We start from the raw sequence: 18727 nt of genomic DNA, 5'->3' as shown, positions 1-18727 counted from the left end.
GATAAGAGTAGTGGCTTGTTTTTATTAGTCTGATGTCCTAAATGCAAGCCTTTGCCCCCGGGGGAGCCTGTTCTGTTTGGCCTGAGAAGTAAGCCTGCCTCACAGGGAGCAATTAACAACACGGGGAGCTTTCCTTTAAAACACCTAATGAGGATCTGCTGTTAACGAGGTCCACTTTCCCCAGTCGGTCACACAGGCCTACTGTATGCTTATAATGATAATGATAATGATAATACATTTAGATTTACAAAAAGTTTTGCAGCTTGTCTGCCTTTGAGTTGTACTTGGAAAGAAAATGTGAAGCATTTTTATACCAGTAAGCTTCATTTACAGCTATTAGAGAGAGAGACGCAAACTGCGACAAAATCCCCCCTCGTATTTGTTGTTGAGCCCATTTCAGGTTTCCTCAACCCACTATGGGGACTAACAGTCATCCAGTATGTAGGTCAGGCTCACGGAAACCAGTCTGCCACGTCCCTCCATCACCCCCCTCCACTCTGCCTTTGGAGCCGGACTCAGAGCATATGTTCTCGCTAGCTGCTTGAGTATTTAATGAGCACGTGATTGTTCTCGCGCGCACTCGAGTTAAGCTTTATTTACATTTCATCGCGACAAAAAGAGTCACTGAAGGCGACACGAACACAAGAGGGGCGGACACAAGAGTGTGAGATTTTAAAATAGCTAAATAAAACTTTAATAGGTCTAGTTGCAAATGTACATAAATTGCACAGCCACGTTTCGTCAACACAAATTTTCTCTGTACATTATTGTTTTGTCACTGTCGTCAAAGGAAGCAGAAATCCAGCAAATACTTTATACTTTCAACATACTTACAAAAGTATTTTCTACAAGATAATAGAAAACATACAACATCTTTTACTTTATTTATAGCTTTATATTTTGATTGATCTTCTGTCAGACTGTCTGAATGGCGTGAAAAGAGTTGGGGAACAGGATGGAATAAGTGAATTGATAAGCTGAGAAGTCGAATCAGACACCAAACAGAGCGCGTTTTCTCCGCTCTTTTCTCTCCTTCTTTCTTTTATCTTTAGTTGTACTGATACGGCAGACGTGACGGCTTTATATAAGTTCGTTTTTATTCTCGAACTCTGCTGTTTAAAGCGAGACCGTGGTGATTTTTACCGAAACAACTGCCGCTGCTAATTGCTAAACTACTGTTATGCTAAACTCGTTTTAGCCAAATGCTAAACTCGTTTTAGCTAAATGCCGAACTCGTTTTAGCTAAATGCCGAACTCGTTTTAGCTAAATGCTAAACTCGTTTTAGCTAAATGCTAAACTCGTTTTAGCTAAATGCCAAACTCGTTTTAGCTAAATGCTAAACTCGTTTTAGCTAAATGCCGAACTCGTTTTAGCTAAATGCCAAACTCGTTTTAGCTAAATGCTAAACTCGTTTTAGCTAAATGCTAAACTCGTTGTTCACAGTTTGGCTGAATGACGCCACGCGTTTAGCATTTAGCTAAAATGCTGAGCTGCTGCAACAGCACGAGCCGGTGAACCGAATCAGAAACGAGCTCATGATAGCTCATGATAGCCTAAAACTGGCTAGCATGAGCTAACTCTGACTAACAAGTTGGTGAAAAGTAACGTAGTTTCGCTTCTAGTGACTGAATGCTAAAAATATGACGGCGAGGAAGATCTCAGGTGTTTTGCTAACACAGGATTCTTCTGAGATGTTTTATTCGAACAAACCGAATACTTCAGTTTATCTGATATGATGCTTTGTGAATGAGCGATACCAAAAATCCCTTTCTTCGGCTTTGAACTTTGCCACATTTTTGAACACCTAAAACAGGTGCCGTGCTAAAAAAAAAAAGAAGCTAATTCTAAACACCAACCATTGACCGTAAAAGTGCATAGAGCTGGACTGATGAGAAATACAGGATTGTGCTTGTGAATCTCATCGAGACTGGACTCAGCTTGGCCTGAAACCCGCGACTTCCCGAGAGTCGAACTCCTACCTAATCAGTTTTTTTTGGCTAATGATATTATACTCTAAAACAAAAACAAAACAATAGCTTTAAGAGGGAGAACACTGACAGGTTAATTTAATCGTATAGCTCTACCCACTGAGGATAGATGACCGACTGAGCTATTCTGTATTTACAATATCCATAAATGATACAGCAGAGTTTGAGCACGAGATACATTTACAAAAAGCTCTGTTAACATTAGGTAAAAATAATATGAGCATTTTATTTACACTTTCCCAGGCTATCCAGCCTCTTGATACACTCAGTTATCATATATTCACTGTATATGTCTGCAGCGAGCCGTTCATCACCACCACCACCACCTTCCAACTGGCAACAAAAGAAAACAAATGGTGATACTGACCCTACCCTTGATGAAGCATGCAGAGCCCCACGCTTGGATGTATGCAGTCTGTTACGGATAAAAAAAATAAAATAAAAATACAAAAATATACAAAATACAGATGCCAAGGTTGTTATGGAGCGATGAGAGCAGTGCCAGGGGAGATTATAAGGACCGGATCCCGCGTCAACACCCACCGCCTGTTAGCATCTTCACATTCAGAAGAACAAGGGATGAAGGAGGGCGAGGAGTAGGAGTAAGAGAAGAGTAGAGAGAGGTGATGCCACTAGGATTAACAGAGTCACAGTTTGGATGCAGCATACTTCATCACCACTGACAAACACAAAGCAGGTAGAGAGGAAAATGTCCCAAGGAGGCCATTACCCCAATGGCTCACCAGTCCAGTGTATAGTATGAGCGAGCGTGTCTGAACACATGTCTCTCAAAAGCTCTTGTGCTGCCCAAGTGAGAAGACCACAACGTGCGACCGCAAGATCAAACCAGAACCGAAATCTGGGTTTAGCTGATCTGCGCACCAGAAGAAGAAGAAGAAGAAGAAGAATCGCTACGCTGGAGGAGAACATTTTCCCTCGAATGTGGCGCAAAAGGTTGGACCGTCATGGAGCTGTGAGGCGGCGGCGTCGCTCGCCGCTCCGTGTGGCCTCCTCCTCCAGGGCGCTAAAGCAAGCTACACACTACAGTCTTTCATCGTAGGAGAAGAAAAATAAAACCTCCATCTCACTCCTAAATAAAGGGCTGCTTTTATATTTGAGATTATCAAATATAGATATAGATATGTGTGTATACTCTATAGAAGAAAAAAAGAAATGCATACATCTCTATTAAATTTCATTAATATAGAATCACATAGAATTCATTTACTTTAGTGTTCATAATACATTTAAGTGTGTACAATTTTTTTTGTCTCCTTTACAAATCCACAGTATAAGTTGTGCCTTTACTTTTTGTTTTTTTTTCTCTTTTTTTTGCAGAAATAGGGGAGCTGAGGGATAAAGTCGAGGTGTGTTCCACACTTAAGGCGTTTCATGTACCAATAGCTTTTCACAAAGTGCACTACAGGGGAGGTGGTGGTGGGGGAGGCCGGGGGTCTGCGGGACGTTCAGGAACACACCCAAGGAGTGGAAAGGGGACACAGAGAAGACTGTTTTGGACTTAAAAATATCGTTTTCTATTTAGCTCCTATTTGGTTCTTTATAAACGACTTTAAAATAAAGCGCTGGAAAGTAATCCCCTCGAGACAACTAAAGTGATGATCCTCGATGCGTCCGTGTGGTTGTCAAGAGGGAGGAGGATGAGAGAGAGAGAGAGAGAGGGAGGAGGAGAGGAGGGTTGCTACAGCAGGCTGACCGTGTCTGCCGGTCGTCACTGTGTGTGTGTGTGTGTGTGTGTGTGGTTAAATAGTGGTTCGTCCCAGGCTTCGGCAGGGCCGTGAATTGTCCCACAGACCGCAGATGTTTGATGAAGTGTTTGACTCGTGGACAGCTTTGAGTTCCATATGTACAAGCTCTGCCTCACCTCCTCTGGCCGTCAACCTCTCAACGAAGGCCATCTGGTGATCTCGTTTCCTTGGTGATCTTTCCAAAGTCCCGCCTCTTCCAGGCCCGGAGTGATGACCTCACTCCTACACCGGGGTCCAAAAATGTTTTCCAGAAGTACTGTGTCGGCTTTTAAAAAACACACGTGCGCCCAGTCTCTCCCAACGGGCGTGCGTCCGTGCATGCATGTAGACCACCTCTCATTGGATATCTGTACACACTCGCTCCGTCCGTCTAGCAGTTGCTGCTGTTCCTGAACTCCCCGTTTTCTGTAATCTGCAGTTTGGTGGGGTTGGTGGGGGAGATGCCGTTGCGGGTCTGCATGCTGTAGCGCTCCTTCAGCTGGGTCAGAGCGCTCATCAGGCGGGCGTTGGCTGCATCCAGCGACGCTATGCGCTTCTCCTGCACGCACACACACACACACACACACACACACAGTTAGAGAAACGTCTGTGCTGACAGACAAGCCACAGTGTTCTGTTCCTCCTCAGCTCGATCCTCTCTTTACTTTTTTATTTTTCTGTGAGCCTTACAAGTAACATAAACTAAACTGACACGGCTCGTCTCAACCGGAACTCCTCTCCGGTTATGTGAAACTTCAAATTGCCAGTTTGGCTCCATTTCCGAGTTTCGTTCACAAAAATAAAAAAAAAAGAAGAATTGAACTTCAAATCCCGCTTAAGGAAATCAATGTAAGAAAACGTAACTGATTTTGGAGTGTTTGTTCGGTATTAGGGGACCTGAACCCGGAGAAAATGTTACAGATGCCATAAACAAATATAAAGAGAGAAGGAAGATGTTAAAAGCCAAAGAGGCATCTACAGCACAGTGCTGAGGAGGTGACGGTGCACTCAGCTGGACACTCTGGTGCACGTTTGGCTGGGTTTTTGGGTTTCCTCATCCATAAAACTTTTGCGTCTTCGACCAACATTGTTTTGTCATATCTGTGTACAGCAAAAACGGAAAAGCTGGAGCGGATAATTAATAAACACCACCCACAATGCTTAACTTGCAAAGGAAATCTGCTCCCTGCAAAACGAACCGTTCTTACTGTGCAAGAACAGAAACATAGTAAACTGGTTCGATTTCTTTTAACTGACTTGTGTAACACATTTAGGCTCCAAATGAATTCAGACGACTATGCTTTAGTGTTTTATGCTTTACGTTTTGTACACGGCACGTTTCACAGATTTTCGTTAGCTCACTGTGTGTGCCGGGCTGAGCCACAAAAGCAAACTTCCCTCCCCTTTTTTCCCCCTAATTTCATTCTGTCTGCCTGTTTGCGGAGGCAGACAGTTCATTGCCATACTGTGACTACGTGATTGCTTGCAGATGCAAACTCTCATTACTTTCAGCGCGGAGGAGATTAATCACCAATGCATGTCTGTGTCTGACTTTGTGTAAATGTCACGTTGCAGCATCTGCCCCACAGTCTGTCGTAAGAATCACTGACAAAAGTCTCCGAAGATGAGCATTTGTGTTTGTATTGTGTGTTTGTGCATGCAAATATTGTACACTTTCTCCAGTGTATGGAAGACGTGCCGTCCACACGGGACTATGACAAAGTGTTTTATCCTTTCCGGCAACAGCTATGCCCACGCAGTCATTCTCTACTTTATTTATAATTATATTCCAATCAACACACTAAATTCCTTGCAGCCAAGACAGATTTTAAACACAGTTTTATATGAATAAGAGCTACAAGGATTATAGACGAGCTCCATGTTGACAGAAAACTAGATAAGACGTGTAAATGTATGTTTTATAAGAGAGAGTGGGAGGGAGCTGTGAAATTCTGCTCGGCCATTCAAGCTTGTCAATGTTGGAGCCGAGACGGCTATGAATTAAACATCTCGTCGTATTTCACTGACCATTTGTTTCCCCGAGCACACGACACAAGTGACGGCACGTACACATTTTAAACCCGGCGACAGAAGGGACCTACAGAACCGTGTGCAACCCCGAGCTGTGGCCGTTGGATATTCCCAGTAGGTCAGCGAGGTGTAAAACCGCAAACTGACCTGCGCGTCGATGATCTTCTGTTTGGAGTCGACCACCGCCTGCATGTCTGAGTGGTCCTTCTTCAGCTCCTCCTCCACCGACATTAACCTGGAGAGAGGACGCATCTGAGTAAAGACGAGATCAGAAGGCATGCGTAAGGCTGAACCTGGCCTTCATCCTCCTCTCTACCTGCTGATGATGCCCTTCATCTGGAGGTCCTTGTCGTCCTGCTGTCGGCGCAGGCGCTCCTCCGACTCCTCCAGCCTGGCCTGGTACTCCATCAGCACCTTCTGGGCCTGTTCGTCCTGACCCTTCAGACGGGCCTCGTACTCTTCCAGCTTCTGCACCGACGCCCGCAGCTTCTCCTGTAGCACCGCAATCTCCTGCTGGTACTGAACAAAGAAGCACAGAGATGAGATGTGAGGAGGTTTTCTCGTCGCCATTGTCACCATGCTAATCATCATCGTCAACCCTATCAGCGGGGCCCCCTTCTTCATTACCTCACACGACAAGGACAGAACAGAAATCTCTCAGTGAGGCCTGAGATCATATCGTGGTGTTAATTTATGTCAAGAAAAGGTGAGACTTCATTTACATTTTTATTATTCCACTGTCATACTACACCTGTACAGCTGCCTCGCAAAAGTTTCCATACAAATCTTTTCACCTTTAAATCAAATGATCATTTTCTTTCCAATCAAACACCCCTACTAAGACGGAGAAGCCTTCATAAACAAATCAGAATTCAGCTGTTTTCTTCCAGTAACCTGCTGAGAGGTTAAACTGGCACAAAGAGACAAAGAGAAAATAAGGGAAGTTTAGGACAGATGAAGACAAAGAGGAGGCGAGAACGGGATGGGATGCTAGCAGTAAAGTGTAAGAGATTTTAAGTCCTGCAAAGCTCTCCCTGACCTCTCGCTGGACCTCGGAGAGGCTTTTGAGAGAGATTTCTTCAGCGAGGGAGGGAAAACGAATGGAGGAATCAGATTTCCTCCTCCTGTGGATAACAGTGAGGGACGCTGAGGTCAATCATCAGCGTGTCACTGGAAGACCAGTGAGAGTGAAACTACAGACAACAAAACAAGACCATGAGTGTACTTCAGCAGGCTAACAATAACAACGTGAACATGCTGCTGTTCAGCGTCTTCTCTGCCTTTCTGTACAGTGTGAGCAGTGAAGTACAGTGGGAACTCTTGCTAACTGGCAGCAAACAAAGTGAAACTGACACAGACGGGATGCTGTTGGCTTTGCATGTATTCATAAGCCAAGGTTTTGGACAAGTTCCAATTTTAACCTGATGAGGGCGCTAAAGGAAAAGTTCAAGCACTGCTTAATTTAGTACAATTCAACCTCCCGTTTCTTGGTCTTTCTGGCTGATATTATCAATCTGAGCCTGGAAGTAAAACATTCCCTAAAAGAATTTCAAATAAAACTATCATCATTTTATCAATAGTATTCACACAGCATTTAATGTGTGTATTATATCTGAACACGATGCAGCTCATTACTCAACAATACCTGACAGAACGCTTTGGAGCCACGAGAGCACCGTGAATGATCACACAGTGAGGATGCTGCTGGGATCATTTATCTTTCACAAGTCACCCTCTCGTCTACTGCTGGTACATTTTACCCATCATCCCCCACTCCTCGCCGTCCTCCTCTTCCCAGGTGGAATAGTGACCTCAAATAAATTTATCTTATCGGCTCCTCTCCGCTTTCTCCACTCCTGCGCTCGTCCCCGAATCCCCCGAGATTGAATGACATCTACTGTGGATGCATCTGCCTTCGTCCTGCTCCTCAATCCCACACTACATCTACTCTGTGCCCCTGCGCCAGCGGCAGGCAAGTGGTGGCCCGTGGGCCAAATACGGCCGTCCAACAGAAGCATTTGGCCCTGCGACAAAAGTCTCTTTTATAGTTTGCATTAAAATTTTCACATTATTTTAAAATACAATCTAGCACACATTAACATCTACATACAAGACTCATGTAAAAATCCCAGTCAATGTGAGCTCATTACACCTAATATTATGCCAGCGCACGGTGCTGAAGTAGGGCCCTCACATCGTAGAAACAGTTTTAAAGTTATAACTCATATTTATTCTGATATGAAATTTTAAAAAAAAATGAACAAACTATTGAAAAGAAAAAAGCAGGCCCATGTTTCCACTCCACATGAACAATGCTGGCCCATGGTTTAACCTTACTGCTGACCCCTGCCCTGCACCCTCTGCAGCTATCTGAAGCACAGGGCGTAGGTCAACTGACAGGAAATCAAACTCCTGTAGGAGCTGTCCAATCTTTTCTCTTCAAAATAAACAAAAAACACACAATGAATCAGATGTTCACTGCTCATTCTGTTTAACTGCTGCACCGAAGCCCCGAGAAAAGCCTCAACATGTCGGCTGTTGGCTCTTTTCAATATTTAGTAGTGTCAGAAAAGGTCTGCTGAAGTATAACCCCACACTTTTGCAGCACTGACCTTTCATAAATACTCGCCTATCTTCTAAGAAAGGAGATGTGAGTGTTTTCCTGTCGTGTGGCTCTTGCTGTCACAGTGACAGACATATGATTTTGTCCATTTCAAGTTCAATTAACTGAAGGCTAACAGGAACACATCTGAACATGGAACAGCGCAGAGCAAGACAAAAGAGCGTTGGAGAAACAAACGTTGCCTGAACAGAAGCATCTCTGCACCTGCTGTTACGTCCGATGATGTTTGTGGCAAACGCGCATCAAAGAGTCAAAAAGGAATTCAGAGTGAGAAGGACTGTTGGTGGATTAGGAAAATGTACGAACACGCAGTCCATAAAACAAACTCAAAATACTGGTGGGAGTTGTTATGGTCAAATAAATAATATTCATAAATAACACAGAGCCTACCCAAATTAAGTTAAATAGATGCAAATGTGATCATACAAATACTTCAAATCAATTAAACTGAACTTATCTATACAGCGTCTAGCCCATACTTTTCAACATACTATTATGAGGCTAACATAAAGAACGGCTTCAATAACATAACAGGATTGCATTGATTCCATTCAGCGTATTCATCATAACACAGCTGAAGTATTTAATCAGTGAGTGTCTTCTTTTTGGCATCGGCACGATATGTTTACCTTTCATCATCTACCAAAAGGCACAGCACAAAATTTAAACCTTGCTGTCTCACATATGCCATGCTGCAATAAAACACTTCCTCTTACACATCCAGTGGTATTCGACTGGAAAATTACGTTTTAAACAGCAGCTGTTTTTATGTAAAACTAAATGTTAATGGCATCTTGTTGTTGCACTTATTTGTGTCCGTCTAAACGAGCAAATTATCTGATGTATTAGAACTTCTGTTCTATGTCCTGGTGTCCTCCCTACAACACCCTAATTTGTTTTAGACCACTGAATATATATATATATATATTGTATGCAAATGGCTGTGACAGCTTAACATGGCTACCGGAGAGCCTCCAGACTGTATGGACCATTAGCTGCAGCCTGAGTCTAAGCTCCTGCTTTCCAATCCTTCTCTTGTTGCTTCTCGGCTATTTTAAGGCGGCTGCGGCTTCTTTGTTAAGACTGAAGTTATTGCCTTCTTTGGTTGCTCTCCCTGCCTGGGCTGCTGGCTTCCATAAAGTATGAGCTATGCTAGGATGACAGGTTTGTATTCATTATGGATGAAAAAAAAAAGGGGGGGAGAATGTGGCAGCCAATCAAAGCATGGAAGCGAAGCTGAGGGTGAATGGTTGTAAAGGTTGCAGAGAAGAAAAGCAGGGAACGTAGGCAGAGGAAGCAGCAGAAAGAATCTTTCTGTCTCCGTCTTTCACAGAGATGCAAGCGCACACAAGCACCAACAAGTGCATGTACTGCATGTGCACACACACACACACGCACACACACACACACACACGCACACACACACACACACACACACACACACACACACACACACACACACACTGCTTTGGGCTATTAAGTTCATTTCAAAGACGGTAAGAAAAAGAGGTGGGGGGAAGTTGTGAGTTTGGTGGAAGGACGAGAAAGTTAAAGCTACAACATCCAGCACTGTCTAGGTTGTGTTGGTTGTTCTGGAAGTTATTCTTCATTTTTATGGGTCTCTGGTTAGCACCACATGCAATTTACCTCATCCGTTAATTGGTCAACAGAAAGTTAAAATGCATGCATCTTTATTGATAAGACTGCAAGATCCCAGCTTTTCAAACGTGACCATTTCATGCTTGTCAGGTCAAATATAACATTAACTAAATGTTGTTGGGATTTGAACTTGCGGTCAAACAAGATATCTAAGCGTATTTTCTTGAGTCGCGGGAAACAATTTACAAATATTTTTTTCACCATTTTATAGACCAGACAATTAATCTAATCAACGCACATTAACACAAAACAAAAATAATCCTTGCCGCTCTGATTTTTAGTGCTGGCACCTGCTGGCTGCCACACTGACATTTTCATTTGCTATATTTAGCCTTTCGGTTATCTGGACTGTAATAACCACAGTCTGTTGCTATTGCTATGACTTTTCCTGTAGTTGATGACCATAATTGAGCTCACGGCCAGCTGCGGAAATGGCAAAAACGCAGAAAAAAACCCCAAAAAAAACTGTCTCAAGATCACTGAAAAGTCAATTTTAGGAAAATAACAGACTGAAGCATTACGAGGTCACATGCAGAGCCAGACTGATGCACTATATACCCTATTTTCTGCAGTTTTGTGTTATAAATGTACACATCATGAGTGGCAGTTTGGGTCTTCTCAGAGACCTCTGGCTTCGGGGGAAGGCCTGGGCAAAGTGATAAAATACAGCAGATCATTAAGTGCAGAAAGGGGGTTTAAGAAGGGAGGTGAATGTGGGAACTAATGAGAGGTAAAGAAAGGAAAGACAGTTAAGTGGGAGTATCAGGGCTGAAGGTCGAGGCGGTTTGTGAAAGGAGGGGTTGGTAAAGGTCAGAGGTTGGATGAGGAGGGAGGTTACCTTCTCCACCTGAGTCAGATCCTCCCTGTTTCTCAGTGACTCGAGCTCCATCCCCTCATGGTCTAAATACTGCACATTCATATTCAATAGCCAGGCTGCTGTGCGGTCCAGCGCACTGGGGTTCACTGGGGAGGGGGCCTAGTAAAACCAACACAACAACACACACACACACACAAACACACACACACACACACACACACACACACACACACACATGAGCTGAGTGCAAGTGACAGGCAGGGGACGGGAAGGCAGGTTGCATAAAACAGCACAGAAACAACAGAAATAAAGCTTGAAATGCACCAACTCATTTGGATCGAAAGCAGCAGGTGGAATGGAGACACACTTCTGCCTTCAAGCTCACGCACACACCGGAGTGCACACCTCCAACACACTGATTGAAACACGTGTGAGTGTGCACACTTACAGTGCAAGAAGGATAAACACTTATAGATACCAGGCAGACACTCGCAGTGATGGTGTGTGTGTGTGTGTGTGTGTGTGTGTGTGTGTGTGTGTGTGTGTGTGTGTGTGTGTGTGTGTGCGTGTGTGTGGCCGTGGGCTGTTACTGACCATGAGAGGAAAGCTAACATGTTTTTATAGTCCAACACACTCACTAGCATTAAGGGCTTTTTAAAAATCAGGATCTGAATGTGAATATTGGCAACTGGGCAAAGCTGAGAAAAGAAGAAAGGAAGTTTTCTGCCAGCCTGCAGATAAAATGCAGTTTACTATGTTGTCGGCTTTAGTAGCCTCATTAGCAAACCTGTTAGTTAATCCAGGCTGATTAACATATTAAATTACTTATTTAATACAAATCCAGCTGTTTTGACGGAAAATAAACAATGTTATCTTTTATGTCACCCATGATGGGAAGAAAACTTAAAACTTGGCAGTTTGGGTTGAAGTTTTATTATTATATATGAAAGCTTCAAACGAGGACGTTAGATAAGTGAGACGTGTGCACAACTTGAAAAAATAAGATTGTATGTAAGCTCAGCGTCTACATGTAGTGGAAGCTTTGCTGCTTTAACCACTAAGAATAAATGAGTGTGCTTGAATTCCCCTGTCATGCAAATTTAATTAGGCTAAGGGCCAATTTAAAGGCAATCCCATCCAACAGAGGAGCAAGGCATTGTGGTTAATATGCTGATGCCCTCCCCCTTCAGCCACTCACCAAGGACAACCATTGATCAGTGTTTTCATTTACCCCCTACAGTCCTAACCTGCCAATAATCGACTTACCGGCGAGGACTGAAGATAGTGCAGATTTTGAGTGGAGACCTCCCACCGTGAGCCCGCACGCCGACACACACGCTGCATGAACACACTAAAGCCAGGACTATGCTGGTATCTGTTTGAATCCACGAGGTCTGCTGTCTTGCGTGCATGTGCGAGCACATACAGCATGTCGCGAATTAATAAGATGCTAATTGTGGCTCCACCACCCTCGTCCTCAGCCCATTAAACTTGACCAGTAAAACAGCGGTGAAGTGATGAGCTGCCCGTATGCAAATTACCGTTATTACACGCACAATGGCTGTAGTTCATTAGGGCACAACGTGCAGAGTGTCTGTGCTGAGTCCACCCACGCAACCTTTTCTGACATGCTATGAGACAAATGGCTGTTTTGCAATGGGATCCTAATCCATCACCGTAATTTCAGGTGATTATAGACCAATACAGGTATAGTTGGCTCTCACATAATGAATACCAGCCTCAGTTATTGTAAGTTAATGTGCACGCTATGGTGGGGGCTTCGTTTAAGTTCCGTACCTGTTTGTGCTGAGCCCTCTGCTTGGTCTCAGGACTGTCCCCTTTGGAGGAAGAGGACTGCTGTCGTAATCGAGCGCTGCTGCAGGGCCAGTCGGGTGATGATGTCATCATGTTGCCAGATGAGGGCCGGGGGTAGGGTCCACTGGCCAGATTCGGGGGTGTGCGTCCCCGAGTAATATTCTGAGGTGGAGGTTGGTCTATCCTCCGCTGAGGGCCGGCGCTGTTTTGTCTGGGGACGGTGGGCTGGTGCTGTGTCTCTGTGAGGGACAGCTGTCGGCGGTTGAACTCCCCTGAACGCCTGGTGTACTCGTCCCCGCTGCTCCCCCCACCCCCGCCTCCTCCTCCACTGTGGTTCAAGAAAGTGATCTTCCCTCCTGCAGGTCCGTCTTCGTTGTTGCTATGGGAACTGACAGAACTGTGGCACTCTGAGCCTGAGTCGGTCATTCCGCGAGGCGACACGGGCAGGCAGGCCGCCATCTGGTAGACTGGGTTCTGGAAGGACAGGGGGGCTAACAGTTGGGCGGGTCGGCCTGGCATGCTTTCTGTGCCCAGAGCGGTGGGTGTCTGGCCTTGCCTCCTCATGGTGGGACCTCCCGGGATGTTGCTGTGTGGCGCCCTGGCTGACCAGCCTACACCAGAAGCTGGGCCCTCACCCATAGCGTCTGAGGAGCTGGGACCTGGGCCACCTTCCAAACTGCGAGGGTCCTGGAGGTCCACCATGGACAGACTCTTGCTGCCATTGGACATCCCCAGGTCAGGTTCATTGGTCTCAGAGTAGCTTGAACTGCGTGCTGGGGAAGGCTGGATCCCTGAGCTCCTTGTCACAAAGAACAGGTCCTTGTTTTCTGGGGTAGGGGAGGGTAACCTGGTGAAGTCAACTAATCTGAAAAAGGAAACAAAAAAACAAATAAATATAATAAAGTCAGTGTGGCAGGCATTTAAAACCTCAGCCAATGAAGATCAGTCAGAAATTAACTGATAACCTTGAGAAGCGGACCCACAAAAAAGGGAAAATATTCCGTAGTTTTCACTTTGTGACTGTCTAACAATGGCCACTTCATACTAACTGTTCAAAACTAAAACACTAAAGTGCTGTAACAGAAGCACAAGTGAAGAGGAAATTTTAGTTTACTGTAATAATACTACTGTAATAGCTAAATTTCTGAGGACGTGTGGCCACTGCTCTCATTCGCTTTATCCCCCGTCCCCTCACCTTCCCTCTCTTCCTTCCCTTCAGCCGGCAGATGGAGGCTTTATTGCCAGAAGACGATTACCTTGACAGACGTGATTTATCTTCCAATAATCTCTATCATTCACATCACGCTCTCCTCCTCCCTCTTTCTGTGTCCTTCTCCTTCTCTTCCATTACCCTTCCAGTCCAACTTCTTTTCTTTCTCTCTTAATTCTGCTCAATTTCTTCCCTTCCTCAAACACGGCAACGTCTCCCTTTCTTTCTCCCACTTTACATGTCACCGGTTGGTGGATGAGGAGCAATTAGGTGGGAACTGCGGGCTCATTCGAACCCTGTTTCAGCCTCACAGCTTGCTGATGAGAATACGCCACACACACACACACACACACAAAGACGGACAGACGCACATACATCAATATATGAGTAAACAGTTATTGTGATGAAGTAAAGGGGGCAGGCTCTGGCATCAGGTCATAAAGGGACATCACCTAATTAGTTCTATTGATCTTGAGTCCATGGTGAGCATAATGATATCATCCGTCTGACTCTCTTCCTGTTTCTCCGGTTGTCTCTGATTCCTGTTATATACAGTATGATCTCATCTGCCTTCCTGTGCTCTGGTGTTGTGTCTACTGCTGTGCATGAGACACAGTCTGTCGGGCTATTAATCATAAATCTCTCCTCCTGTTGGTCCCTGTGATTTTACGTTAATCTTTCTGAGTGTGACCTTGCCTTTGTTCTGCCAGGGAGCAGGAGCACAAGAGATAAGCGAGATAAGGTGTTGTCTGAGTATGTAATCATCCACAGGAGAGTAAACGAGGTTTCATCTGGCTGATGTAAACAAGCGAGAGGTGACGCTCTCATCGCTGTGCCACGGCATCGGCTGACAAACATTAACACTCAGCTTAACTGGAGGTTTGAGAACACACTCTGGCTGACTTTGAAGAACAACAACGGGGTTGTAGGACCAGTTTTGGTTTCACAATCGACCTGTTCTGCAGTTAGCCTCTCATCTCTTGATCACGTCCAGGCCCGACCTGTAATCAAATATGCCAGAGCTGCCTGCTGCAGTGGGCAGAAAAGGCAAAAGCTTGGGGCACGAAGTAACAGTCACAAACAGTGACGAAAGCACAATGTGGATGTGTAAATACACACAGGCGTTTGTGTAGATTGTGGAGGCAAAAACCCCTTTTCAATGGCACTGGGATTTTATGGGAACTGATGTGAGCTGTTCATTTGGTGAATAGACGCTCATTTTTTATGTATGTTTAGCGATAAAAGGTCTGTTTAAGACCTGTTACTTTCCCCAATGGAATGGAATGGATATTTTTTCTACATTAAGTAATTTATATTTATTGCACTTTTATAACTTAAATGAGCCGTTTTTTAAATACGCAGTTGGGAGTGTAACAGCAGCTGCAGCACCAATGTATGTCAGCTGTCAGATCACAGTCAGTTACCTTTTCTCTGCTGCTCACTTTAACAGTAGCAAAATGTGCTTAACAGAAAACAATGGTTTCCTTCCAAATGCAAAAGTAATATAACAACCAGTGTCATCTGCATAAAGGAAAGTCGGTGCAGGCGAATGAGGACTTTAGTCTTTCTTACCCTGAAAGGTCATTGTCTATGACCATCTTTTGCAGGCCGGTGGAGATGCTGCAGCCTGCCTCAGCGGGAGGTGAGCCCAAGTGCTCCGAGGACTGTCCGGGTGTCATCTGGACACTGGACGGGTTAGACAGAGCGGTGTTTACCTCCCGCAGGATCCTGGGCAGGGGACCCAGCTTGGAGGCTGCACTCTGTGAATAAGTAATGAGAAATCAGGGCATCGACTGGATTTTATTTTCATGCTGTTCTGATTAATATATCTCTATTTGCATATTTTTAAAGATATTTTTCCAATGCCATGCAATCAACTCTCTTATTCAGACAACATGCTGAATAATTAAATAGGTCGGCCAGTCTGATGGACTGCACTATCAACTAGACTCAGTGTGATTTCTCAATTATTGAAAGAAAGGGTTTTAAAGAGCTGGAAGAAAAGGAAAAAAAACAAAACATGAATCTAATGAATCTGCCCTTTACCTAATTATTACCAGCTTCCCATCTGCTACCAGATCTAATGTAAATGTCCTTGTAAATCCATTAATATGCCTCACCCAGCTTCTGAGGCTTTGCAGTGTTCTCCTCTTGTTTATGTAATGCAGCAATAAATTATTGATTGATGTACAATGAACATCTAAATGTAGTCCAAACATGATTCAAATCCTGAAGCTTGTGAGGAGGCAGTGAAGACCTTCATGTAAACAACTGAATCTTCTGCTTTGTGAAATCTACAGAACATCTACGCATCTCTAAATAACTTTGCTAGAAACAAATGCAATCAAATTTTCAGCACCATTTTCAACACAGTGTTCAGTATTCATAGCTTACCAGCAGTGTCGTCAGTTGCCATCACTCTTGCAGCAAGTTTCAATTTAATATCAGTGTCCTTATCTAATGCTAAACGCCATTTAAAATATTAGAATAACTTTATTTCCTCATATCCATATTGTTTGCAAGCGTGACTTGCAAAAACATTTCATGAAAATTTTCAGCTTCATCTCCTCAAGCGCATGTGGATCAAAGAGAATAAAGTGGGTCTGCATTTACACGACTATACAAGCTGAGCGTGAGAAAAGTGCAGTATGCCTCTTCTGTACCTGGTCCATCTGGGACACCACCTCAGAGAGGAGGGAGTGCAGGGTGGAGAGTTCCCTGCCAAGGTCGATGTACCCTTCAAAGCCTGCAGTGTTGGAGATTGTCTCTGGGTTTGAGATTTCGAGCAGGAAGCGCTGCATGTTGGTCCACTCGTGCTCCAGGAACTGGTTCATGAAGGACATGTACTCTTCCTTGTTACCAAATCTGAGTCACGCGGAAGACCAATAAGAAAACAATCCACAATTAGGTGTTTGATCCAAAAGGATATGTAAAAAAGAAAAAAAAAGAAAAAAGAAAAAACACACTCACTTTGTGAAGTTTGCCAGGTTTTGGGTGACTTTAGCGATGAGCGTGAGCGTTCGCGCTGTGCGGTCATCGGGATACTCCTGCATCAAATTGAAGAGTGACGGCGACATGATGGCTGGACAGAGAAACCGCAGGAACAAGGACGCGCTGATCAAACGCTCGCTGATGTCTGGTCGACCCCGGTTGCTGCATTCCTGTCGCCACGACGCAAAGACCTCTTTCAGCTCTCGTGGAAAGACACTGCAAGGGATGATGAATAATAAAATGTATAAATCAGAACAGGGTGGCATGTTGGTGTATTATTCGCATTTGATTTGAACAACTGGCAGAATGTTATACCGCTTTTCCTTCTGTTTTTTCATTTGTCAAGGGTGCAAACAACAAGACTAAAGCTGGTGCAGTTCTGATTGCAATCACTTTCCATCAGTATCTACTGTTTTCATTTGTCACTGCACTGTAAAATTCTCATTGTTCAAAACTTCTGGATAACTCAAATTTTATTTCCATTTCAGCATCATTTTTTTATTAATTTTATTTAATATTAATCCCTATTTATATACTGCCAACACACTATAATTCATATTTCACATGTTAATTTGACATGTTAATTAACTTAAGAGAAGTTTTAGTTTCCTTAAAGCACTTTTGGTTTTCAGAGCTGCTTTAAAAACTCAAAGCAGATGTCTTTTACAAATGACTGCTGACTGGTATGCAACCTAATTAAAAGCCCCTGCAGTAGCCTTGTTTTTATGATTAAGATCCTTGGGAATGCAAGTCTGTTTTCAGGAGACAAAACATGAAATAAAGAGATCTTGCTGCTGAAATTTCTTCCTTCTTGTTTGCATTGTATCACATGTAACAAAACCGAATGGACATGAATTACGGTGAAGTCTGGATATATACAGGATGTGCCATTAGACAGATGAAGGCTGTGTCCCAGTATTCACCAGTATGAGTTGATGATTTTGCAAAAGGCCAGCTCGCAGCACATCTTCAGGTTACTCTGGTGCTCCGGCAGGTCGCCAGACGAACACTTGGACGGATCCACCTCACAGTTCTCATCTGATTCGTACAGAGCCTTGATGAACTCACCTGAAGAAAACAGAACATTATTAGAAGAGAGTAACTGAGGACAGACATGCTTCTGCAGACCCTTTGTCCTATCTGTGAGACAAACACAGCAGGAAAAAGGATGTGTGGCAGTGCTTTTTTGTTTGTGATTTGAAGTGGTTGCAAAGTGCTGAGCTGAGCTGTCACAGAGGAAGTATATGACCCCAAAGCTGCAGGGAACAGAGTTTGATTTTGTCCTTCATCACTCTCTAGTCTGACCTGTGATGGTAAGCACAAAGACTGACAGACCTAGAGGGTTATTCTAAGCCAAACAAAGTTAAACACACAAAATAGTGGAAAAAATAACGTCCTTTTTGTTGCCTCCATCCGGGTAAAAGACGCACCATTACTGCTACCATCGCAAAGAGTCAAAAACCCGTAAAGGGAGCCCATGGCTGTCCTTGTGTCGTCCCGGTTGCAGTTTCAATGATCCCAACAGTTTAGACAGACATTAAACAGTAAAAACTCCACCATAAACAGTGATGCTTTATTTACCACCCCTCAGTATTTCTCTGAAACAAGCCTGAGAGACACACGCTAGGAAACAGGCAGCGTCTGTAGCTGCAAAGCCAAAAAGGAGACTCATACAGACACAACAGAACAAACACATGCATCCAGCATTAGTGTTAGCAGCGTACGCAGAAAGATGTGACGAGTGCCAGGAAGGATGTGTGCCATTCGTAGATTAAACTCCTACTGTGAACAGTTCTGAATCAGGGAGTGAGAAAAGCACACGTTGCATACAAAATGCTGGCTGCTGG

The 18727-nt window shown here is 44.1% G+C and overlaps 1 protein-coding gene across 16 annotated transcripts in view; it reads right to left on the bottom strand.

The window, feature by feature from the left end:
• Window positions 1-665: 665 nt before the first annotated feature.
• dab2ipb (DAB2 interacting protein b) overlaps window positions 666-18727 on the bottom strand; it is a 120347-nt gene continuing 102285 nt past the window's right edge. For 15 of the 16 annotated variants that reach the window (XM_046375946.1, XM_046375959.1, XM_046375948.1 and 12 more), the window contains 9 exons: window positions 17804-17948; window positions 16860-17096; window positions 16553-16754; window positions 15462-15649; window positions 12662-13544; window positions 10886-11023; window positions 6082-6284; window positions 5913-6000; window positions 666-4293 (listed from right to left, as the gene is read on the bottom strand). In XM_046375946.1, coding sequence (XP_046231902.1) covers window positions 4126-4293; window positions 5913-6000; window positions 6082-6284; window positions 10886-11023; window positions 12662-13544; window positions 15462-15649; window positions 16553-16754; window positions 16860-17096; window positions 17804-17948 — 2252 coding nt within the window. In that variant the 3' untranslated portion in view covers window positions 666-4125. The remainder of the gene's footprint in view (window positions 4294-5912; window positions 6001-6081; window positions 6285-10885; window positions 11024-12661; window positions 13545-15461; window positions 15650-16552; window positions 16755-16859; window positions 17097-17803; window positions 17949-18727) is intronic. The other variant, XM_046375953.1, reaches the window with a different exon arrangement.

Source organism: Scatophagus argus, chromosome 20 (genome assembly GCF_020382885.2).
Source record: "Scatophagus argus isolate fScaArg1 chromosome 20, fScaArg1.pri, whole genome shotgun sequence".
Taxonomy (NCBI): Eukaryota; Metazoa; Chordata; class Actinopteri; family Scatophagidae; genus Scatophagus; species Scatophagus argus.
The sequence above is the reverse complement of the archived record's forward strand: the minus strand, read 5'-3'. Positions and strand labels throughout refer to the sequence as shown.